The following is a 26366-nucleotide window of genomic DNA, read 5'->3' as shown; positions in this document are numbered from 1 at the left end:
GGTTATTGATGAGAGGCATATGATGGTGAGATTAGTCTGAGGTGTATTCTTTTCACCTATCTCCACCTTTCTTACAGGTGGGCATGTGACCATCTCACATTCTTTTTTAGGAGATTTGAATGAAACTGCTTTTCAGCTTGCAGTACATTGGGCTTGTCTTCATTTATCGGTTAAAAACTGGAAGTTGGAAAAAGTTGTAATGTTTTTGGGTCCATTTATACACTTCCAGAATGAGAAATTGTTAAAATAGTTTTAATATGAAGAAGCATCTTGTAAGACATGTTCTCTAAGTCTTGTTCTGGAACTAATGTTGTAATCTTAAGGCAAGTCTCTAAATTATAAATTGTCACACCAATAGTGATTTGTTCAGTACCACTCAACAGTTCTCCCTGGTAACTGGATCCCACTGTTTGGATTGACTGTTGATGCTAATGTCTAATGGATATTTGGAGAAAAATATTATAAATGTGATTGGATCATACTAATGGATCTCTTCTGAACAGTTTTTTGTAATATCCAGATCCAATGTTAAGATAATGATGCAGTTGAACTGTTATAGGCTTTAAGATATGTCTGAATTCACATTTTATATTTCTGTGTTTTAAAGAAATCTTGAATTGTAAAACTATATGTTTTGTTTAATTATTGGGGTCTCTTATTTTTTTTAAAACAGTGTCAAAGCATGATTGGGAAAAGCTCGACAAAAGAATTGCCCAAAATTTATGTAAATTGTAAGCGGCACCATTTGCATCAAAGTGCCAGGTCAACAGTAATCCAGATTTATGGAGCAATACAGGTAAAGAGCCCTTCAAGAAGTTAAAAGATCATGTGTGTTTTAATATAAGGGGATATATTGAAGAAAGAAGGGGAAATCTAGTTCTTTGATTTGACATGAAAAATGATGCACAGATGCTGTCTGCCACCTTCTCCTCCTGCACCTCTACCAGCCTCCGCCTCTCACTTCCTTGGGTCACTGCTGACTGCCCACCTCTGTCGCTGCCAGCATCTGCCCTCCACTCAGGCTTCTGCCAGGGTCCAGGCAGACACAGCAGCTTTAAGTAGCGGCCAGAAGCTCCCTCCTCCCCAGAGTGAAGAATTGGAGGCGCATTTGTGCTGCCTGTGTCACCTCCTCCTCCCCCACTCGCTGCTTCCTCAAGTTGCCCATGGAGTGGAGGCATACTTCCCCTGCTCAGCCAGGGAGGCAAGTGGGTGTGTTCTCCTCTGCATCTTTCTTCTCCATGGAGGTACCACTCATGAATTCCCCCCTCTTCCAGGTGAGGGGGGTCTACTTGGAGTGGAGAGGGGCTGACGACTTCCCCCCTCCAGAAGCAGGAAGGGCTCTTTGCAGGGTGCATGACTGTTGCCCATCTCTTCCTGTGGAGCCCCTCTTTCTGTTTTTATTTCCAACTTTTATCTGTCTTTTTTTCCTTCCTTCCTTCCTTCCTTCCTTCCTTCCTTCCTTCCTTCCTTCCTTCCTTCCTTCCTTCCTTCCTTCCTTCCTTCCTTCCTTCCTTCCTTCCTTCCTTCCTTCCTTCCTTCCTGTTAAACATCTAGCATGGCTCAGCACTCCTGTGGAGGCTGTGCTGGAGCAGCAGAGTTTGGGAGAGGGCACAATTTCAGTTCTTTCTCTCAGTGCCATTTTCTGTATGTACACCCCTGGACCTGTTGACACAATATTTGGGAATCCTGTTTCAAAATGATTACCGTACATACTCGTATATAAGCCGACTTGTGCATAAGCCGAGGCACCTAATTTTACTACCAAAACCTGGGAAAATGTATTGATTCGCGTATAAGCCGAAGGTGGGAAGCCGGGAGGCAGAGGGAGCTCCTTATTTGGGCAGTGACTCCCCCTGATGTCATTGCTGCCAAATAAGGAGCTCCCTCCACCTCCCTGCTGGGTTTGAGGAAGCCCAGGCAACCAGGAGGTGGAGGGAGCTCCTTATTTGGGCAATGACATCAGGGGGAGTCACTGCCCAAATAAGGAGCTCCCTCTGCCTCCCCGGGTTTGAGGAAGCCCAGCCAGCCAGGGTTCCCCTTCGCCCTCTGAGGAGGGCAGCAACAAGTGGCTTGTGCAGCCGCAGGGAGGTCATCCCGGCCACGCCCCCAGCCTCGGCAGAGGCCTGAAGAGCCGGCTGGTAAGCAGTGACTCGTGTATAAGCCAAGGGGGCATTTTTCAGCCTTAAAACATGGCTGAAAAACTCGGCTTATACGCGAGTATATACAGTATGTGTAAAAAGAAAATATATTAGGCTGGATCCTCCAGGTGTTTCCCAGTAGCCTGTGTGCTTCTAGCATAGAGAACAGATTTTTGTCAATTACCTTCTCACGGTAGATCCCCTACATCGCATTTACCTTGTTCCCTCCAGCAGTGGGAGGAGCCAGTTGTGGTGGGCAGAGGAGGATTTCTGTTCTGTGAGTGGGTTCCATTCAAGGATGACTGAGTCCAGCTAGATTATGTCCTGAAATTAAGCTGTAGTCAACAGAAGCTGTGTCCAAAGTTACAACTGTAGCTTGATGCTTGAAATGCTGGTTTAAAAAATGTTAATCCTGTACCTACTGAGGCTACTTAATTTCTGTTGACTGACTCCTTCAGCTACAATGATGTGCTTAATGAAACAGTTCTTGCCACCATGAAAAATAGTCAGTCCTATGTTTGATTATAAAAAACAATAAATTCCAGAATTTTTAACTTGAAAATTCTTTAGTGAGAATGCTACATTTTTTAAAAAACTCAGTTTTGTTATTTTTGTCAAGTGATAATAAAACATGTCAAAGGACCAATTGGCAATGTAGCCTGCAGTAATATAAGAGAATATTTTTTACTGAATTCTTACCTTCATTAGGCTCATGGCTAGAGATTTCAGTTATTCTTCTCTAAATTTAAAACTTTTTTAGGAGTCTTTTAAAATAATCATTAACATTTTATGTTCACATAGTAATAAATAAATCTGTTCCATAATCTAATTGTTTCTTATTTTCGGAAAAATAAATTTATCTTCATCTCTACTGGTGGATATGGCTCAACTTTGCACATATTTGAGGGATGAATCAGATATGAAGTTATCCATTGCTGTTTTCCTGATCAATAATAAAACTAACCTTGGGTTTTTCCCTTCTTACACAGAGTCTGAAGCAAGATATCAAGAATCTCCGTTTCTCTGCTCTTACATTTTTAGAAGACTTTCAGCATCAAAGCAAGAACTCTTTTTACCAGGTTTTGGCAGCTGTCCAAAGAATACAGCTTCATAATGAGGTTATGCAAAGTAAGTGATGAACAGAGCTTATCAGGCCTGAGACACGCATGTGCCCCAGGACCCTGGACAGGCATAAGCTATTTCAGCAAAACTTTTACTGCTAAGATCCAGTATGAGGATCCTGACAACCTTATCCTGGTGCTAGGAATGTACTACCTCTGCCAAACCCTGCTTGATGGAAATGCCATAATATTGCTATGGCAGAGACAAAGGCCTGGATAGACCCAAAGACCTGGATAGCCCAAGCTAGCCCGATGACTTCCAGTCTTATAAGCTAAGCTGGGTCTGCCCTGTTCATTGTTTGGATGGGAGATCACCAAGGAATACTAGGGTCGCTATGCAGTCGAAAGCAATGGCAAACCACCTGTGAACTGCTTGCCTAAATTCCTGTGGGGTGTCCATAAGTCAGCTGTGACTTGACAGCAAAAAAAAAGGAGAGAGAGGCTAAAAAGTGGAAAATAAATTTTATGATTCCTTTCTTCTTCCTTCTGTATGGTGCCATGAGACCTTTTGCCCAATAGAGTTGTAAGGGTCAAGGTAAAAGTAAAGAGCAGAAAAGAGATTTCTGCTGACTCTGGGCCCCCAGAAATGACTATAACCTATTTGTGCCATTAAGTTGCAGTTGACCTATGATTACCCCATGGGGTTTTCAATGGAAGAGTTGTTTAGAGGTGGTTTGCCATTGCCTGCTTCTGCATCACAACCCTGATGTTTCTTGGAGTTGCTCATCAAAATACTAATCTGGGCTAACCTTGCTTAGCATCTGAATCTGATGAGATCAGGCTAGCGTAGGGCTATCTTGGTCAGATTGTACTACATAAGAATATTCACACGTATGTAATGCACACACACAGACAGTACTTGGTAGTCAAACTCCAGTCCAAGGTCAGCATAGTCCTTTAAGGGTGTCAAATCCAAACAGGGGTAACATGACCAACATGAATCCAGGAGCCCAGGCCAAGGTCAAAACGAAGAAGACAGTGCACACACACTCATGGCAGGGCAGCAGCAAGCAGACTCATTGCTTCCACACAGCCTCCCATTTTCCAGTCTCTTAGCAGAATGCTGCTCAAGCAGCTGCTCCTGGCTATCACATCAGCTCTGCTCCTACAAACACACATCTTCCAAATGTGCACTATGCCTTCTGCCCTGCAAGTTGCTACACAGCCTTCTGCGCCACTCAAGAATGCAAAGGGAGCGCAAATTGGGCTGGAAGGCTTAACCGTTTCTGAACTGGTCCCGGGTTTCCAGTTGTGACACTAGGTGTGACTCCATGGGGGCTGCTTCCTCCTGCAGCTACACTGTTATAATCTGGGGGTGCAGATACTATCCTGATCCCTGGGCTCAGCTGAGCCTGGCAGGGCCATCACAACATCTTTGTTCAGTCAGTTCCATCTGATCTATCCCTGTGTCCTTAACAGTGGCCAGGCAAAGGTGTCTGGAAATCAGGGCTGCCATGTGGAGGAACTGCGCCTGAGACACGCATGTGCCCCAGGACCCTGGACAGGCATGTGCCCGGGGCGTTGCGCCTCTTCCCCGCCCTGTTGGCGCTACGCCACTGCTGGAAATTCATACTTCTTGCAGTATATCCCACATGAGCTGTGGCTGACATTTTGCTGGAAGTGGCAGACAGAGAGCAGAAAGTTTGATTGTTTGGTTATGTGTGTGTGTGTTAAAAAATCCTCAACCACAGGTCCTCTCCCAGTCACCATCACTTCATATTTATTTATATGAAATGCAGAAAACCTGGCATCAAAAGCCTTGTGTGTGATCCAAGGACCTTTTTTTTATACTGGCAAAATGTAAACTTCTTGAAAACCTATTTCTTTTTTGTTTTTTAAATGTAGGATAGCAGTGTAAGAATTAAATTGATGTTGTGCACTGCCCAGAGCTCCCCGGGGATGGGGCGGTCTATAAATCGCAAAAATAAATAAAAAATAAATAAAATACTGATACTATATTTCTCATCAAGTACATAGATATGAAAACATCATTTTCAATATTTTAAATAGAATTAATGTGCCTACTATTTACTCTGCTTCTAGATATTCAATTATGCGTATTGAGAACTGAAACCAGAAAACTTTAAGAAACACAGACTAAATATGTTGCAGATTTCAACAGGAATTTGCATAGATTATAGTAAACTATCAGAGGATTTGTCCTAGTCAAGAGAGCTGCCTGTCTCTTTAGCTAGTATATATTTATCCTGCCCTTTCTCCAAGGCAGTTAGAGTAGTGGGTTGGACTACACAATAAAGATCTGTGCACACAAGAGGAAGATGGTTTTTCACTCTGAGGAGGAAGGCATCTTGTGGCTAGAGTCTTTCCCACTGACTAAACTTCCACTTCCTGTCCCCCAGGTGGGAATTTGTTGTTCAGTTTTATTCCTTTTAAGTGGCTGCATGAAGACCTTGTTCCTAAGTGGCTTTTCATAAAGACCTTATTCTTCATCTCAAATGGTCTCAGAGTTAGGAGCCGTATCATCCAGGAAAAGTTTCTGTGTCTTTCACAAAGTCGAGGTGGTACTTCAGCTGGACCCTACATTTATGCCCAAGGTTAACTCTCTGTTCCACAGAAGGCAGGAAATGCTGTCCGCAACCAAAGCATGTGAAAGAGAAAGCTTGGCACACACTAAATTTGAGAAGGTCTTTTAGGATATACATCCAATGTTCATCCATCAGGAAAACAAATTTTTTATTCATTTCCTTGACAACCTCAAACAGCAGAAAGAAGATGTCTAGGTCAGCTATTGGTTACAATACAAGACAGTGTATTTCACATGTCTTTAAATCCAATAATCCCCCTGCTCATTCTGTAAGAAGTGCAGCCACCAATACTGCCTTTGATCATCAAGCTTCAGTTGAGGAGATATGCAAGGTGGCCACATGACCTTCCTTATTGACCTTTGTCAGACACTACAAGAAAAACTCCTTTTCTTCAGCTGACATGATCTTCAGACACTGAGGTCTGCAGCATGTAGTAGGTGTTACATAATTCCCACTGATGGATGCTGGTTTTGGACATTCCTAGTTAAATGTTGCCCTCCTCAGAGTGAGAATGGAACACTGAGAGGGGGTTTATTTTTCTTCTGAGGCATGGAGGGCATCTTGCCCACCTGAAGTGTGAAGAAGAAATGGTAGATGGAATAAGACTCTGAATAGTTGCAGAATGAAAATAAGGACTATAAGTCTTGACATCAGCATTTACACATTTGAAAATGTGGAAAGGGGAAAATCTGGGTCTGTCATCTCCCTCAGCAACTGTTATTTTTGAGTACTTCTGCTCTAATATCCTTTTTGCTAAACAATGACAACATTGTTTAACCTGTTTCTATTACTGCCCCAAGTTCATTGTTTTGTCTTCCTGTCCTACTTACTAGCTTGGAAAGTATTTCAACTGAACCATAAATTCCCACCTGGGAGACAGGAAGTGAAATTTTAGTCCTGCTTCCCTGAGCAGCCATGTAGACTACAAGATGCCCTTCCTATCTCAGAGCAGAAGGAACCCTCACAATTCCAAGTTTCTGTTTTGCCTACTTCCTCCCTGAGATTCTTTCTTCACTCCTCTTTTTCCCAGCCACCCCAGAAGCCATGTCACCTGGGAGCAGCATGGTTGTATGCAGTAATAACTCCAGATATATTAAGTCTTGCTTAACCTTGTTTAAAGAGGTGTAATGCTCCCTAACGTCTTCTCCTGTCGTCTTTCTCATCCCACATTTGCTCTCTTATAAAAAAGAAAGCTCAGGTAAAAAAAGAGGCTTGTGATCTACCTAGGTAAACTGAGCCAGAAGGGAGCCATTTCCCCACATTCTGATACGATGGTGGTTGCAGCTAGAAGGGTGATGACCAGAACTTTCCTTTGTATCTTAAACCACCCCATTTAAAACAGCAACAGGAAGCAGAGAAACCCACCCTCTTTCCGCCCATCTAATACATTCTCCCATTCATGCTGTTCACTTCAGTCTTGCTGAAGTTCACGGAGCAACTCTGGTTTCTCATATGTTTAAGTCTGAGACTGCAGAAGGTCTTCTACAGAAAGTCCCTATTTTTCTTTATATATGAGAGTTCCCACAAGCCTAGAAAATCTGATATGACTGCACAGAAGCTTCAGTTACTCCTAGTTTTGCCTGAAATTTGCTTGGTATGGTGGTATCACAGTGCAGTTTGAGTGGCACTCCCGCAGGGCAGCAGTAGTTGTAGACTTAATAGAGCCTAAATCCAACCCTGCCCCATTCATTGTCACATGAGTTGTTTAGTTGCAGAAGGGCTGTGTTTGGGAGGGGATGGTTTCACTATGGAAAACCATATCACAACTGTGATTGGTCCCAAAGAAGCTGTCTCAGAGGATAGTATTCTGGCCTATAATTTTAGTTGTTTTTCTGTCACTCTATGGCCCCTTCTGCACAGGCAAAAATAATGCGTTTTCAAACCACTTTCACAACTGTTTGCACGTGGATTTTGCTATTCTGCACAGCTTCAAAGAGCACTGAAAGTGCATTATTCTGCATGTGTGGAATGATCCCAAGTTTGAGGAAAATATGTAATCTTGATAATTTTTGATGAATATTTGTTAAAATATATTTTCAGCATTTCGGATTAAAGCTCTCAAACTTGAACAATCCTTGCTTGATGTAACAGAGAGATACCAGAAAGAAAAACAAAAGAGAAAAATACTTCATAACAGTTTAATTGTAAGTATCTTCTGGTAATTACCAATAATGTATTTAAAAGATCTATATAAATGTGAGTTGTCAAGATACATTCCTGCAAAGTAAGATGTGACTGTGGCTTCTGCCTGCTTGTTCTTCCTCTGTGCCTTCCCGCTAGCTATCTTCCCATCCAAATACCAGGATGGGGAAAAACTCCAGGAAAGTGATGTCCTGCAGTAAACCAGAGCCCTCTCAGCTGCTGTGCCATTGTTGTGTACACCACCACCCCTTAAAAAACACGCCGAAACCCAAACTGCCAGAGACATCAGAGTGCATCTGGAAGGCCTCCCCAGGGTTGCGCCAGCAGCTGGGCGGTCCAGCCCCACACTTGGAAGGAGATTGGCACTGAGCCTGCCCCTCTCCCTGCCCCACCCCCAGGCAGCAACAGCAGCCAAGGTAAATCTCAGCCATTCTTTCTGTGCAGTGTATAAACTGCATATAAGCAAACTTGCTTTATCAAGTTCCACTTTTTCTAGTCAAGGATAGAGGCAAATACCTGCGCAGGACACTGAAATTACACATTTGGGATTTCAGGTTTGAGACTTGCCCTTATTTGCTTAGTCTTAAGAGCCAGAACTAAACTGAAAGGCAGGTTTTTGGGATGATGAATTCTGTGCTCAGTCTGATTTGAACTTTGGTAGTACAAATGTGAATTACACACAGCTAGGCTCACATTGGAGGGATATTTTGTGTTCTGTGCAACATTCTCTGCCAAGAATGGTAGCATTTGTGTGGTAAGACAATGATTAAGTTGCTCTTTTAAGTTTCAAGTTGTAGTAATTGTACTTCATAGTGTTGGCACTGACTCTGCTGAGGGTAATTTTAGAATAAATGGTCTTCAGGGTGTGATTAAATCCATAGGACAAGTAAATCCACTTTTCACTTATCCACTTTATTTAAGTTTAACAACCTATTAACCATACACCAAGAAAATATTTAAGAATTAAAAACAGCAAAGAAAACATTTGCCAATCACCATACATGCTTTACAAAAGCAACTCAGAAACAATGTCAGAAGTGGCTTAATGTTTTTAGTCATTTTGCACGGAATTTCTTCCTGAGAACAGTGTGTTTGGAACAATAAAAGAAAACATGCAGCAATCACAAAAATGTTCTGGAATTGTCCCATATGACTGTGATAATTTAGGTGACAGCATTTAAAGATAGGATTGGAATTAAAATTTGGCTGTGTGTGTGATTTCTGGATGGAGTAGAGAGCATTTCTGGATGACATCTTGGATTAATAGGTTCCAGATTTGTTTGAAAAGCTTCTTAATCATGAACATGGACCAACAGTGCTCTTGAGTAAGTGCTGGAAGATTCTCAGCATTAAGTAACCTATATTTAAAATTGATTATGGCTTTTCAAATCAATGTAGAATTTGAGAAGACAGTTCCAAAAACACAACTGAAGGTGCCATACATGGAGGTAAGGCAAGGATTTCAGAAAAAAAAAGAAATCTAAAGCTTGTCAGGTTATTCAACTGAGACCCGAGAAGAAGATTTAAGCACCATATAGCATGGGTATCTCCCTATATGCTCTCAATAGTGCTGGTAAAAAACTGAGTGCCTTGGATTAAAAAAAGAAAGTTTTAAGTTTTAAAATCTTAAGTTTTAAAATACTGCCTATGCTTGGACCAAGATAAATCTGACCTGAAGGCTGTCAGGAAACTGAGTTACACCATGCAGTTTCTTTCAAACACTGATACAGGCTTTAATTCCTACATTAAAAACAATAAGAGTAGAATTTAACTGTGCTATGTGTTAGCAATGTAGCAAAGTCCTGACCTTTGGAAACTGTAATGAGGGACCATGTCCTGAGAATGAAAATTTGTTTCAAGCTTGACTCCCGGGATTGCCGAGGCCACACAACCATACAGCCACATTCCAATTACCATAAGTTGATAAAATTATTGCTGTGTCATCGTAAGGGAGAGTTTATGACTGCAGAATAGATTCTACCTTGCTATCTCACTGTAGGTCACCTGGTTAGCTACTGAGTTGAATAATTATCTTAGATCATCAGGCATAGATTTGATTGGTCATTGAAAGTTAGGATATTCAGTCTAGCAAAGTGTGCTTCCAGGTGCGTTCACCTTGGTCCTTGATCCACCATTTGTACCTTGACTAGTGCATTCTTGGTGCCTTAAAACACTACATTTTGAGACTTTTGATGTGGATCAAGTAGCTTTTTGGAAGTTGATTGCAGCTGGAATAGTAACTTCTTGCTTTTCTAATTTGTATGTTGCCTTTTGAACACATGCTATATTGCTCTGTAGTTTATCCCTTTCTGGTTTGTGTTTATTATTTAAATCTTCACTGCTTTTTGTTCTCTTGATCGTATTCTTGAACGATTTTAATAAAATTTCTTTAATCATATTCATAGTTGGCAGTATTTGGTCTTCAGGTGGCTTTAATCTAAATCCAGACCTAGACCGTTGTGGCTACATCCTATCAGGTTAACAGTTTTCTGAAACTCACTCTGCAAGTAGTTTACCTTGCAGGGGTTACTTTCTTATTTGTTATCTGAGGAAGGCTGAAAGCTTGCCCCTTGGCTTCTGGCTGTTTGGGTACACAAAGATGCTGGTGGCAGCTACTGGAGTTTATGGATTGAAACCTGAGGGTTTTTTAAAGTGTTTTGCCATTGGATTAGGCCATTTTTACAAAGATGATCTCTAAATATCTAAATTCATTAACCAGTTGCAACATGTATATGCCAATTGTCTACCTTTTGATTGGGAAATTTTTAGATTTTGCAAGGACAAAATCTTTGATTTTGATCTTTGTATCATGATTGATCTCTAGGTCATAGAAGCCTAAGGTTATAAAAGCTTTTATAGCTCTTTTCAAACCAGCCTAAAAAAAGCAGTACTAGATCATCTGCATATAATAAGACAGGAACTGAACAACATTCCAGACAAGGTGCATATGTGGAATATCCTATCAAATATGCATAAAATCATTCAAAAATAGGTTAAGGAAATGTAGTGCAAATACACAACCCTGTCATACTCTTTTCTCAACAGAAATTCTGTTAGATACTCAGTCCAAATGATCTAGTTTAATATGTAATTAATTCCCAGAGTAAAGGTTCATAATTATTTCAGGAGTCTAGCAGTCAAATGGGCAACATAAATCTTGTTCCATAAATGTGACTGGCAAAACAATTTTTAAATCTATGAGACGCTCCCTAAAAGCATTCATCATCAAAACAGAACACATATGAAAAACTGACAATCTCTTCGTGAATATGACTCAACCAAATCTGGGTGGACAAAGGCCTCTATCAGCTCCTTCCTCAAGGCATGCATAATCGAGGCCTACAAGGCCTCTGCATCCGCAATACCGGAGGGTATAACTGCATATTCAATACGAAATGCAGCATTTAGAAATCACGCTTCTGTCGAGGAAATTTGTAAGGCTGCCACCTGGTCTTCCATTTTTTCTTTCATTAGGCACTACCGGATACACTCATTGTCTTCTGCCCAGATCGTTTTTGGCAGAAAAGTTCTTGAACACATTATTGGGGACTGATGAGTACCCACCCATATTCCGGACACTGCTCGGGGAGGTCCCACACAAGATGTCCTCCACCTCCATGAGAAGGGTCCATTGGATACTTACTTTCTCATGGATGGCTAGAAGGACATCTTGACCCTCCCTGGTTCTCCATCAGATACAGTTATATGTTTTTGTTTTTGAACCAGCTGTTGTTATGGCTATGAGAGGTGATAGAATTTCTAAATGGCAAACTGTCATATTTGACAATGTTTGCTGGCTGACAATCTTGAACTTTGATAAGTCCTTTCTTTAAATCAGGGGCTTCTCTGGAATTAAATAGTTGTATTTATTTTTATTTTTATTAACTGACTACAGTTGGGTTCAGAGTGGTGTATAAACAATTAAAACAATGCTACTAATACATAGATGTGCTACACCTATCATTAAAACACACTTAAACCAGATGGCAACAAATAAATTTAAGCCTATGAAAACTATCTGGACCAACTCAGGTAAAACTGTCCTAACAATTATCTGAGCATAGGCTGAGTCAAAAAGGGGCAACAGAGAATAACTACCGGTATATGTTGATTGTGGTAGGGAGGCCTGCTTATGATATCAGGATGCATGAGTGGCCTCAACCAAAGGCCTGGCAGAACATCTTACAGGCCCTGTAGAACTGATTAAGACCCTGCAGGGCCCTGGTGTCAACTGACAGAGATTTCCACCAGGCCTTGCAGGGCCCGGGAAGAGAAAGCCCTGGCTCTGGTTGAAACCAATTGCAGGTCCCTGGGGCCAAGCATCACCAGAATTGTACAGTGGCCTCTGCTGAATTCCCATTCCATCTTTACCTGGGTGAACATGTCTTCAGCTTGGACTGATCAATATCCTGCTCTACTTCATGTCATGACACAATGGTAAACTATCTAAAGGAGTCAATGTTGCAGTTTCCATTAATGACTGATAATGATAATTTAGAGGTCTGACTTAACAATCTGATCCCTGCCTTATTAATTCCTTGGGATAAGTAAATTGGAACCTTTCTCAGCTGGTCTTTTTGCCTTTTTAAAATACGAACTCTTTCTCTGTGTTATAATCCCAGGAACTGAGGGGCAATATCAGAGTACACTGCCGGATCCGTCCACTATTACCATTTGATATTGTTCCTGGAGAGCTGGAATTTGAAGACAGGTAATTGATTTCAGAAATATAATTATTTTAGCTGACTTAAACATTCTTATTGTTCTCCAGCATATAAATATTTATAAATATTACGTTTATATGTTGGGAGCTCTTGTCACTCCACTGGCTGCCCATAAGTTCCTGATCTCAATTCAAAGTACTGACTATCACAAAGCTCTTCATGGCTTTCGACCCCCATATCTGCAGTACCACCTCCCATAACAATTTTGGTCATCTGAGCAGGGCCTTCTGCAGGTGCCTTCAAATTGGCCAGATCAACAACGACCCATCATGCATTTTCTATAGTGGCTTTTACCTGTAAAATGGCCTAAGGAGGTCAGAAAGTTTCCCATGCTCCTGGCATTTTGTAAAATATGTAGAACAGAACTGTTCAGGAGGGCATTTTTATAAAGGGAATAAGGCTATGTCAGGGGTCTGCAACCTGCGGCTCTCCAGATGTTCATGGACTACAATTCTCATCAGCCCCAATTGGCCATGCTGGCAGGGGCTGATGGGATTTGTAGTCCATGAACATCTGGAGAGCCACAGGTTGCAGACCCCTAGGCTATGTCATAATGTGAACTCTATGTGATTCTCTCTCTCCTACTGTAGGATCCCATTTTGTACTGTATTATTCTGTTCCTTTGGGCCCCCTTTGGACAGCATTTCAGGGACTGCAAGGTAATGGTTACAACCAGTGGTTCCCAACCTGGGGTATGTGTACCCCCAGAGATACACACCAGAGCATTTGAAGATATGCAGAAAAATTACATAATGGGTTTGCTAATATGGGGGTACAATTTTAGGGAAATGGGTTGCCAAGCAATATGAAAGTGGAAAAAAAAGGTTGGGAGCCACTGGTTACAAACATTATATTTATTTAAGATATTTTTGTGCCCTCTTTTTAGAGTCCTACTTTAGGTGGCTTACATTAAAACTGCATCACAATATTAAACACAACAAATAAACACAACAAACAAGTCATTAAAAACAAGCCGGACATAAAACAGCATAAAAACTATTTATAAAACAAAAGCTTATCATTCAAAAGCTGATAAGATAAAACCCTTTAATTAAAAGCCTGAGTAAAAAGATACATTTTGATCTAGTGCCTAAAAGATGGTAAAGTAGGTATCATACAAGCCTCAAGAGAGAGGACATTTTGTAGGTGAGGTGTTACCAGTGGTGATATTCAAATAATTTAACAACCGGTTCCGGTGGTGGGGATTCAAATAATTTAACAACTAATTGTTTACAAGCACCATTTTAACAACCGGTTCTGCTGAAGTGGTGTGAACCTGCTGAATCCCACCACTGGGTGTCACCACAGGAAATGCCCTATTTTCTAGTCACCACCTGCCTCATCTCTCAAAGCAGGGGCACAGAGAGCAGGGCTTGAGAGACAGATCTTAATTGGGAGGCTGGACAGTATGGGAGAAGATGTTCCTTCAAGTATCCTAGGCCCAAACCATTTACAGCCTTAAAAGTAAGAACCAGAACTTTGAATTTTGCCTAGAAACAGATGAGTAACCACTGTAGATCTTTCAATACAGAAGTGGTACAGTTCCTGTAACCTACTCTTGCCAGTAGTCTGCCAGCAGCATTTTGGATTGAAGTTTGCAGACCATTTTTAATGGCAGCCCTGTGTAGAGCACATTACAGTACTTTAACTTGCATTTAATTATGCTTTCAAGGACCATCTGTCACTGGCAAAGCACAGGAACTGATTAAAGGTGCTACATGTCACAGAAGAGATCTGAGCCTTCAACCATAGGCCAGGCTCTGGTAGCACTCCCAAGATACAAACCTGATTCTTCAAATGGAATTCAACTTCTCTAGGACAGGCTGGTTACACAGTCTCTCAGCTGCTTCTCCATTGACCGACAGCACCTATGTCTTTTCTGGACAGAGCTTCAGTTTATTGGCTCTCATCAATCCCATGACTTTCTCCAGGCCCCTAATCACTGCCAAGCTCTTAATGCAGTGTAAGACAAGTCAAGATTGGATATGGGCTTGGACCCTAAACTTTGTTTTTCCCTTGCACAATACCATTTCGAACTGTGGAGCATGTTCCCCTGCTGCTAGGCATTTCTGGTCATGCAAGTGCTGGAAGAACATGGTCTGCAGCAGAGGATTGTCTCTGCAGTGGATGGAGGAGGCACCAGCAGAAATAGATCCAGGCTATTTTCTTACTCTTCTAACCACCTTCATAATCCTTTCCTCAGTTAGGCAGTTGTTATCCATACCAACAGGATGATATGATGATGGAAGAGGAAATTAAGGTTTTCCCACATTGTAACTCCATCCTACCTGGTTCTTGGAGACTGGCCAAAAGAGTATTCCAGGATGCCTACTAGCCAGCCAACCTTTAAAAGAAGCAACAACTTTGCAGTGGTCCTGCATGTATATGTTATGACCTCCTGAAGTTGGTCCCAGTGTGCTAAGCATGCTGATAACAGAATCAGAAGCTGGGTGGTGGCCACCACAACTTGGTGGGGTTGATGAAGAAACACCCAGCGAGGGCCCAGTTCTTGAAATGCCATCACAGAATCCTTTATTTCTGCTTGCTGATACAAAGTAACACACTTCTGGATCAGGGAGCAGTCCCATCATTCTCCCTGTTTCATTGACCATCCTACACTGTGTAACCGAGGCCCTTCTAAAATTCTGCCCTGATGCAGGTTGCCCAGTTGCCCTCAGAATGGAGGCTGTACACCCACCTTTTTCTAGGTGAGCCCTCTTCCCAAATGTTGGGCTTCTTCCTCACATGGCTCTCCCTCAGGTAAAGCAGGCCAGTCTGCTAGTGCACAGTCACACGTAGCACTGGCTGCTCCTGGTGCTGACTCTTTACCTTGGCCCCCAGCAATCCTCCATCCTGCATTATCTCAGCATGGCAGACATCTGCCATGTACCTGGCTGAGTCCACTGCCAATCTTCATCACAGTGCCTGTAAAAGTATAAGCTGAAACTGAAGGTAGTAATCTCTTCTTTCATTGTGTTGTATGTATGTTTTTCATTATATCGGTTGCCAAAGTCTTAACTTCAATACTATGTCTCACCATGTTTCATTTATGCATGAAACTGCCTAGATGGTGGGAAGAAAACAAGGGATGGAATTTTGTAAGAACTTTGTATACTGCCACGCTACCATCAGAGATCCCTGCTTTATAATCAGTTCTGATGAAGAGAAATCAGTCCCAGAAAACCACAAGTGTCCCTTTTTATGTTTGCTTAGATTTGTGTATAAGAAGGATGTATTTATTTTTAATTGGTAAGACTTGGTTGGGCTTCAGTACCCCTGTAATTAGAAAAGCAATGCTAACTTAAGGGGAGAGCAATGTAATGTACACTTTTTCAAGACCCTCCAAGTAGCAAGGTATTTATCTACAAAACTGCAATATAAAATAGAACAGTCAGTGGACACAGGACATTTAAGCTGGCATTTTCCCTAATGTGTTTCAGCCATGCCCAGATAAAATGATGAACCACAGATTTCTCAGTCAAGCTTCCTTTCTCTGTATTAACCCAGTCAAGTCCATCGTCCATATATCCTTCCTTCCTTCCTGCCTCGTTTATCATAGTATTCTGTTCTTCATGTTAGCCAAACTACAGGTATGTAGGAGAGCATTCCTGCACAGATGTAGCAAGGAGTAAGTCTCACTGAAATCAAGCCTATAGTGGTAAGGTTACAATCCTAAACACAGTGCATTCCAGAGTTTTCAAGACCCGCTAGGGATTTGGCTGTTCCATATACCTGATATGTGATAGCAGTCACCTTTTCTACCCAGAAAATAACCCCCATCCTCTGGAATCCTGAAGCAGCTACACTAATCTAATGATAGTAAGATAGGGCTGGAAAGCACTTGGCTGAAACTTAAGTGGGTCTGATCAGTGGGAAACATCCTAGGAATCCCATGCTGTAAGAAATATGGCCAGTGTGTTGTAGCGTTACAGTGTCAGATTGGGATCTGGAAGACAGGTTCAAATCCCATCATTAAAAAAAATGTTGGGTGACCTTGGGCCAATTACTCTGTAAACCTCACTTACCTTACAGGACTTTTTTGAGGATAAATTGTAGGAGGGAAGGATGATCCATATGGCTGCTTCAATCCCTAGTGTGGGAAGAAAAGTGGGGTGCAGATATCTAAACAGATAACATTTCTTGTCTCTTAACCACTCACCCTCAGATATTTATAACTGCAGGGAATTTTAAAGGATTTCTATGTAAGGTGCCAAATGGGATCTCTGTCTAGAAAAGGATATTGCCAGATAGATGCAATATTAACCAGGTCTGCCTTCAACTGGCCTAGCAGTCGCAGTTAATACAGACCTGATTGCATTACTGTTCTATTGGAGGCAGAGGACATCTTGATGGGTGTTTTCCAACCCGTTCTCAGGGAGACAGGAACTTGAAACGTGTCACTTCCTGTGAACTGCTTGGTCGCCCATCTTGATCCCGAGTTACTTTCCTGCCTCATCAGGGAAAGCAGCATCCTTACCAGGCTCTGCAAGTTTTTTCTTAATTTTCTACTCTTTTCTACTGTTTCTGCTCCTTTCTACTGCTGTGCCCCCTACTCCTCCTTACCTCTGTGTCAGTGTCTGTCCTACCCCCCTTGTATAGGGATTCTTGGGGACAGAAGCCTTGAACAGCAGGAGAATTCTTCCGCCAAAAAGACTGCACCAAAATGGCCACCCGCTCTTTCTCCTCAGATAGGGAAGTTTTTGCCTCTGGTTGAAGCCAATTGCAGGTCCCTGGGGCATACAGGGCATCCTCTAAGGGTACCAGCCACAGCAAGCCGGCCCTCACCTAGAAAAAGGCCAGCAAGATGGCCAAACAGCCCCTAGAGACCTCCAAAACACGGTCTAAAAAACCGCGGCTGCTGGAGAAACGCCCAGCAAGAGAAGGGTGCGCGGCGCAAGGCACAACTGGGGACCTCACATTCTCCCTTTAAGTTCATGGCGAAGGGGGTGGATTTAAAAGGAGAATCTGGGGAAATTTGGATGTTATCTGCTGTCAGGGGTGCAATTGTTAAGCTAGCAGCACCAAAACTCTCCTGATGATACCACCCAGATTTGGTGAAGTTTGGTTCAGGGAGTCCAAAGTTATGGACCCTCAAAAGTGTAGCCCCCATCTCCTATTAGCTCCCATTGGAAACAATGGGGGATGGGGCACCCCTTTTGGGAGTCCATAACTTTGGACCCCCTTAACCAAATCTCACCTAACTTGGGTGGTATCATCAGGAGGGTCTCCTGAAAAATCTCTGAAATTTTGGTGCTGCTAGCCTAAAAGCTGCGTACCCTGCAGGCCAAAATGAAAAAACACTAAAAAATACAAAAAACACACAAACGAACCTGAAATTTTTGCTTCCTAGTTTCTGTGTTAGAGCAAAAGATTCTCACTGTTTTGACAGTCGGGTACTAGAGATCAAGATGGTTGACCAAGCAGTTCACAGGAAGTGACAAGTTTCAAGTTCCTGCCTTCCCGAGAACAAGTTGGAAAACACCCACCAAGATGTCCTCCTATCCTTCCAGTAGAAGGCTCCTTCTCGGTAAGAAACCAATGGACCATTTCTTTTTGTTCCTCATGTTTTTTTAAATATTGTTGAGCAGCAACAAGTGTAATCCAAGGAGAATACAACAGCACCCCTATCTTGACAGAAAGTTAATGTGCATTTATAGTGGGGGGGAGCTGAGGGGTGAACATTGATGTGCTTGAAATGCACTGTCCCAAGTATAATCAGTAAGGGTTCTGTGCTTTTGTATTGCATGTTTTTGCAGTATTTTAATGTCTGTTTTCTTAATGAAATAAAAGAATGCATGTTTTGTCTTTGAAGGCCTAGAAGTTCATCAGAAAAAGTGGTGTGTGCAGCTGATGATGTGAGTATACTTAATTATACATGTATTCTCAATTTGGAGCAGACTTAGGGCCAGCTCCATTATGGGTTTGAGTACACAGGATGTGATGTCCTTCCTTTCCTGGGGATTTTATTCTGGAGTCTGCTCAGCCCTGCTTGGAATACTAAGGGGCAGTCTCACTGCAACCAGAAAGGCTAAAACAATCATTTCCTGCCTCCCCTATTGGATGGTGCAAATCCCCCACAAGATGTCCTCCTAGACTCAGAGGAGAAGGATCTTTAACATTAGTTTTCAATAATTGATTCCTGGATCAGTTTCAACATGGATTGACAACTCCTTAGAGGAGGAATATGCACTTAGAGGAGGAATATTCCATCACAGCCTCTCCTAAACAAGTCTTCAAGCATCTCAGGATCTCCAGTGGAAATGAACAAGTCCATTAACAACCACAGGTTCTAGCTGAGATCCAGTGGACATAGTGACTCAGGAATTCTTAAGTGAATCCATATAGCTTCAGACCCACCCTTCCCCCATTTTCCCATACGACCTAAAGAACAAAGAAGGCAAAGACCCAGTCAAAAGCCTGGACTAAGTGGAGGAATAAACACTTGGCAGCTTGCAAGGTCCCACAAGTCAGTGCTACTTGGGAGGCGAGCACTGTATTCTAAGTTTTGGTGGGATTAAGGTTGCTTTTCTGGCAAAAGAAAATAGTTCCCTATAAAATTCCTCTGCTGGGATTTTTGGAGGGGTAAAAGCTGTTGACAGACGATAGTACATAACATCAAAAGTTGTTCCCACTTAATTTATTTAGGAATTCTTGCCTTTAAATTTGCTTACAAGGGCAAGTGATCCCCGCCCCCGAAAACCTCGTAAATCTTGGCTTCAGAACCATCATTTCAGTTCCAAAAAAGTGTTTAATTTTTTTATTGCAAATAAAGAAGGGTTTCATTTTGATTGTTGAGCTTGTTCAACCTTGTAAAGCCCTACAATCGTTTTCATATGTGTGATTTTGGCTACTGCCACTGATTGTCTGACAGAAGGACTATGTTCATGACATCTTCTAGCTTTGCTAATTTAGTCTGAACAAGAAATAGGCTTGATTAGTTTGAAACAGCAAATTATGACTTTCATGTTTTTTTTCCACAACATCTGCTTGGGTTTACTAGTAAGTGTCAAAAAATGTAATTGGCATTGTCACCTACATGATCTTTGAAGTGTATGGTGTGATGATAATTGCTCATTACAAAGAAAGCCCACAGTTTTGAAAAGAGCACGATTTTGGCAGTATTCCGAATAACTGGACATACATAGAATAGCTGTGGAGACAGGTAGACAAAAAGTCTACCTCATTTCATGCATCAGTGATCTTAGTAAAGATGGAATCCAAAATGACCTACATTTGGTATAAACTATGCAGGTCATTCGCGGATACTTGGCAAAATATAGTCTCTCAATTTCAAAATGAGTTATGCCACAGGTAGGTCAATTATAGTAAATGATTAACTAAGGGAATGTTGTTTCTTGAAAAGACCATCATATTGTGCTACCTGTTCACAGTATTTATTCTACTTGAATTATTTCTGTACAACCTCTCAACTTCCTGAGGTAGCATTAAAGAAAATCACAAAAACTATTACAACACAATATAATTAAAAAATAGCAACATAAAGTGTAAAATAATAAAGCAGTTGAGGAGAGGTTAAAACATGTATGTATTACTAAAGGTCCAGAAAAGTGAGATCATCTTCACCTAGTGCCAAAACTCAATAGAGTTTTTCCCTGCATGGGGAAGGGGTAGCATGCAAGGGAGGGGTGGGAGGGGGTCCGGCACCTGGACATGGCCCACCCACCCTAGCAGACAGAGAGGGAAGGGAGGGACGAGGAGGGGTGGCATGCAAGGGAGGGAAAAGAGGAGGCAATTGTCATTCTAGGAGATCTCCCTCATTCCCCTCCCTTGCATGCCACCCCTCACCCTCTCCTTTCCCTTGCATGCCACCCCTCCCTCTCCCCTCTCTCTGCTAGGGTGAGTGGGCCATGTCCAGATGCTGGACCCCCTCCCTCCCCTCCCTTGTATGCCATCCCTCCCTCCCTTCCCTCTCTCTCTGCTAGGGTGGGTGGGCCATGTCCAGATGCTGGGGGCCCTCCCTCCCCCTCCCTTGCATGCCACCCCTCCCCCTCCCTCTACTAGGGTGGGTAGGCCATGTCCAGATGCTGGGGCCCCTCCCCCTCCCTCACATGCCACCCTCTCCCTACCTCCACTTTACTTGCATAACACCCCTCATAAGAACATAAGAACATAAGAACAAGCCAGCTGGATCAGACCAAAGTCCATCTAGTCCAGCTCTCTGCTACTCGCAGTGGCCCACCAGGTGCCTTTGGGAGCTCACATGTAGGATGTGAACGCAATGGCTGTTGCTCCCGATCACCTGGTCTGTTAAGGCATTTGCAATCTCAGATCAAAGAGGATCAAGATTGGTAGCCATAAATCGACTTCTCCTCCATAAATCTGTCCAAGCCCCTTTTAAAATATCCAGGTTAGTGGCCATCACCACCTCCTGTGGCAGCATATTCCAAACACCAATCACCACGTTCTAGCATTGAAAGAGTATTTTTCCTTTTATTAGTCCTAATTCTTCCCCCCAGCATTTTCAATGAATGCCCCCTGGTTCTAGTATTGTGAGAAAGAGAGAAAAATTTCTCTCTGTCAACATTTTCTACCCCATGCATAATTTTGTAGACTTCAATCATTATCCTCCCTCCAGCAGCCTCCTCTCCAAACTAAAGGAATACTGGCAAACGCTTGCAGCCTCTCCTCATAGGGAAGGTGCTCCAGTCCCTCAATCATCCTTGTTGCCCTCCTCTTGCACTTTTCCTATCTCCTCAATATTCTTTTTTGAGATGCGTACGACCAAGAACTGGACACAATTACTCCAAGATGCGGGGGTACCACTGCTTTATATAAAGGGCATGACAATCTTTGCAGTTTTATTATCGAATTCCTTTTCTAATGATCCCCAGCATAGAGTTTGCCTTTTTTTTTCACAGCTGCCATGCATTGGGTTGACATTCCCATGGAACTATCAGCTTCAAAGGCATGCCTAAATCCGCTTTCCTGGTCTGTGACTGATAGCAGCGCACTGACCCCTGTAGCGATGCCATATGTGAAGTTTAGATTTTTTGCCCCTATATGCATCACTTTTACATTTAGCTTCGGAACTGCATTTTGCCATTTCTGAGCCCACTCACCTAATTTATCAAGGTCCGCTTGGAGCTCTTCGCAATCCTTTGTGGTTCTCACCACCCTACATAATTTGGTATCATCTGCAAACTTGGCCACCACGCTACCCACCCCTACTTCCTGGTCGTTATGAATAGGTTAAAGAGCACTGGTCCCAAAGCGGATCATTGGAGGACATACCACTCCCGACATCTCTCCATTGTGAGAACTTCCCATTTACACCCACTCTTTGTTTCCTGTTTCTCCAACCAGTTTTTAATCCATAGGAGGACTTCCCCTCTTATTCCTTCATTGCTGAGTTTTTTCTCCAACAGTCTCTGGTGAGGAACTTCCAATCCAAAAGCCTTTTGGAAATCAAGAGTAGACAATGTCCACCGGTTCACCCCTGTCCACATGCCTGTTTACACCCTCAAGGAACTCTAGTAAGTTTGTAAAGACAGGACTTGCCTCTGCAAAAGCCATGCTGACTCTTTCTCAGCAGGTCTTGCTTTTTCTACATGTTTTATAATTTTATCTTTAATGATAGATTCTACTAATTTACCAAGGGAACAGATGTCAAACTGACTGGCCTGTAATTTCCCAGGTCCCCCCTAGATCCTTTCTTAAAGATTGGTGCTTGACATTAGCCCATCTTCCAGTCTTCAGGGATGGAGCCTGATTTCAGGGATAAGTTGCATATTAAAGGTAGGAACATCCAGCAATTTGATAGCTTGAAATGCTTTAAAGGGAACTCTTGGGTGAGAATGCGATCTGGGCCAGGGGATTTGGTAACATTTAGTTTATCAATGGCTGCCAGAACTTCTTCCTTATCTGCCACTATCTTAAGCTAGTTCCTCGGATTAAGCCTCCTAAGAAGCTTGGTTCAGGTGCAGGAATGTTCCTCACCTCCTCTTGGGTGAAGACAGATGCAAAGAGGTCATTCAGCTTCTCTGCAATCTCCCTGCCATCTTTTTTGGCACACCCTTTGTTCCTTTGTCATCTAACAGGCCTACCGCTTCCCTTGCTGGCTTCCTGCTTTTGATGTACTTGAAGAACTGTTTGTTGCTGGTCTTGATGTTCATAGCCATGCGTTCCTCATAATCCTTTTTTGCCTCCCTTACGGCTAACTTGCTTCTCTTTTGCCACCATTTTGTGAAATTTCCCCTCTCATATTGCTTCATCAGCCAAACTGGACTTCCATTTTCTAAAGACATTTTTTTTCTTGTTTCTGATAATTTCCTCAACCTCTCTTGTTAACCATGGTGGCTTTCTTTTTGGACTGGGTGCTGCCTTTTTCTAACCTGTGGAACACATTCCAGCTGAGCTTTTATTACTGTGTTTTTTAAATAACCTCCAAGCATCCTGGACAGTTTTGACTCTCTTGATTTTTCCTTTTTCAGCTTCCTCGCACTATCCCCTCATCTTTGAGAGAATTTCTACCTTTCTGAAGGCGGAATGTAACTACATTAGTAGTTTGCCACTTGTTCACATGCTGAGATACTGAATCTGAGCAGCATTGTGGTGGCCTGTTCCCTATCGGCTCAACAACACTGACTTCCCGCACCAGGTCCTGAGTCCCACATAGAATTAGATCTAGGATCACCTCTCCCCTGGATTTAAGGTTTTCCACAACCATCTGCTCTAACCACCACAGTCATTTTAGCATATCCAGGAATGCTCTCTCCCTTACTATGACCTGAACATGCATTTTTTTCCAGTTTATAATGGGGATAGTTAAAATCACCCATTTACCACTACATTTTTTGTTGTTTTGTTGGCTGCCTCTCTAATTTCTTTTTTTCCATCTCAGAATCCTCTTGTGCACTTTGGTCAGGGGATGATAATATATTCCCTAATATTAAACTGTCCTTCACACCTGGTATTGATATCCACAGTGATTCTGTAATAAGGGAACCAGCTTTCCCCTTCATTGTCTGTTTTATGTGATACCTATGCTCTCTTTGATGTAAAGGGGCAACTCCACCCCCAATGTCGCCCTGTCCTATCCTTCCCTCTATAGAGCCTGTAGCCTGGTATAACCAGCATCCCACTGGTTCTCCTCATTCCACCATGTCTCTAGCAATGCCCACTATATCAAAGTCCTCCTTCAAAACTCTGTACTCTAGCTCCCCCATTTTAGGTCGAATGCTTCTACTATTAGCATAGAGACACCTGTATACCCTGTCTCTGTCCTTAACCTGGGATTTATGTGCTTTACCCTCAAGTCTTTTGTAGACACTATCCCTTGTCACATGCACATTGCTATGTTCCTCACTCACTCCCCTTCCTCACTTCCCTGGTCTAAGGCACCAATGACAGAAAAGGCCTCTGTCTCTGATTGCTACCCATACAAGGTCATCCTGAGCAGATTTATATAGGATTAAATGGTCCCTTAAATGTCCTGATCCCAGAGTGTGTCAGGTTTTTTTTAAATTTACATGTTCTTTATTTAAAACAAAAAACAAAAGGAGGAGACTTAACATCCAACAACAAAATACCATCTGTAGGGGGAGGGTTTTAAATTAAGGACCAGTTGCTTTGAAGTATGACAACAAACTAATTCAGAGCCTTTGAAAATCTTTCTAAATGAATGTACCAAGTCAGAACTAATATACTTATTCCAGTCACCAGCTGTACAAGAGTTTTCATGGAAACTAAGGATTCCAGCCTCCATGTAGGACCTGCAGATCCCCCAGAATCACAGCTCATCTCCAGACTGCAGAGATCTGTTTCCCTAGAGACAGTGACTGTTTTGGAGTCTGGACCCTATGGCATTGTACACCGTTGAGATCCCTGCTCTCCCGAGGTTCCACCCACAAACCTCCCAAGAGTTCCCCAGTCTGGATCTGGCAGCCCTACCCAATTCTCCACCAGTGGCCCGCAAGGACATGGCAACCCTAATGGAAACAAGATGTTGGTGAAATGCTACTTCAGCAAAATCTTTTAATTCTGTTTCATATTTATCAACAGGTATATTGGAAAAACAGAGTAGATTTTTGTACCAGTTCCTTTCATCTGTCCACTCCATCTAGGGTTGCCAGCTCTGAGTTGGGAAATACCTGGATGTTTGGGAAGGGGTGGTGGCACCCAGGGAGGGCAGGGTTTGGGGAGGGGAGCGACTCAGCTGTGTGTAATGTCATAGAGTCCACCCTCTAAAGCAACCATTTTTCCAGGGGAACTGATCATGGTTGCTTGGAGATCAATTGTCATTCCAGGAGATCTTAAGTGCCACCTGGAGATTGACAATCCTAACTCCATGCTGTTGTGAATATGCTCATGTGCTGTTTAATCCACCTTCCAGCTGATATCCATATTCCTGGTGCAGGTCCATATGCAGCTGTCTAAATTATTTGGTGTCAGTTTCCCCATTCAGACAATAACTCACTTGATGGGTACAATGATTTTATTGAAGACAGGAGAAGACAGTTCTGGCGAAAAAGCGGCAAAGCAGTTGATAATATGTTGCAGCAAATCCCCACCCCCACATGTGAACCAAGACAGTTAGAAAAAGTCCAGCCTGAAGGCTCGTCCCAGCTGCTGAGCACCAAGGCCAGGGAAACAGATAAAGCATCACCTTCAAATGCTAAAGCACTCCCCAGCAATTTTCCCCTCCCCAGCAATGTCATCCTGACATTTGGTGTCTGCACTAGCACTTCTCTGCCTCAGTGAGTAACCATGTAGTAGATAGGTTAATGCAAAGTTAGGTTTGCAATTTGGAAACTCTTAAGAGTCCTGCTCTTTAATCATGTATTGAACTTTTAATCATGTATTTTCTTTTACACTTTTAATTATAACATTTAGAATTTAAAGATAACATGTGTTATTGTCGAAGGCTTTCATGTTTTAATTAGCCTTTTTTCCCCCTGTCAGGAAACCATATTGGTAAAATGCAACCGTCCCGGTCATGCTTTGATAAACAAGACATTGCAGTTTGAAAGGTGGGTGGTCTTAAAAACCATGGTGATTGGTTCTTGTTTTTTAATCTGACTTTTGTAACCGGAGTTGGAACTGGACTCTCACCATTTCAAAGATCCCTCCTTTACAATAAAATAGAATGGCATGTTTCATCTGAGGGGAAAACTTATTTATAAGTAAAGAGCTATAAGTAAAGTGGGTTGTCTGTGCCAAGCACAAAAGCAGCCTACCCACAGAGACTGGAGTTTCTAAATATCTGTGGGCTCCTCTGGTGTTCAGAAGAAGATGACTTTACAAACTAATTTTTTAAAAAGACTCAGGATGCACTTGAATGTTTAGTCAGTTGAAGATGGGCTGTTTAGTTTCCTGAATGGGCTGTTTAGTTCCCTGATATGCAAATTGCATATTTAGCAAAGGCATGTTTAGCAAAGGGTATGTGTTAAAAAAATTAAATTCATTTTTATTTTTATATCCTGCCCATGCCAGAAGGGCTCAAGGAGGCAACAACATGTTAAACCTATATTACAGTTAAAAATCATAATTTTAAAAATGCTCGCCTTAACTTGAAAGATAGCCCAAAGGTCTGCTAAAATATGACCTTTTTTAACACACAGAGTCAGCAGGCCTGTGTGTAGCCTGGGTGTCTGAAGTACTTGTGCTCAGTCTGGCATGGATGTGTGGCTTTGCAGTGGGGCCATTTTGTTCCCCCCTCCCATGTGCCCTACAATG

At 42.4% G+C, this 26366-nt stretch overlaps 1 protein-coding gene across 2 annotated transcripts in view; it reads left to right on the top strand.

Annotated features, from left to right (window-relative positions):
• The window catches only part of KIF25 (kinesin family member 25), a 79487-nt gene that overhangs the window by 8613 nt on the left and 44508 nt on the right, over positions 1 to 26366 (top strand). For both annotated transcript variants that reach the window (XM_048487162.1, XM_048487170.1), the window contains exons 3-8: positions 674 to 796; positions 3128 to 3266; positions 7846 to 7949; positions 12570 to 12658; positions 18484 to 18526; positions 25593 to 25660. In XM_048487162.1, coding sequence (XP_048343119.1) covers positions 674 to 796; positions 3128 to 3266; positions 7846 to 7949; positions 12570 to 12658; positions 18484 to 18526; positions 25593 to 25660 — 566 coding nt within the window. The remainder of the gene's footprint in view (positions 1 to 673; positions 797 to 3127; positions 3267 to 7845; positions 7950 to 12569; positions 12659 to 18483; positions 18527 to 25592; positions 25661 to 26366) is intronic.

The sequence above is a fragment of the Sphaerodactylus townsendi genome, linkage group LG01, assembly GCF_021028975.2.
Source record: "Sphaerodactylus townsendi isolate TG3544 linkage group LG01, MPM_Stown_v2.3, whole genome shotgun sequence".
Lineage (NCBI taxonomy): Eukaryota > Metazoa > Chordata > Lepidosauria > Squamata > Sphaerodactylidae > Sphaerodactylus > Sphaerodactylus townsendi.
This window is presented reverse-complemented; position numbering and strand designations above follow the sequence as displayed.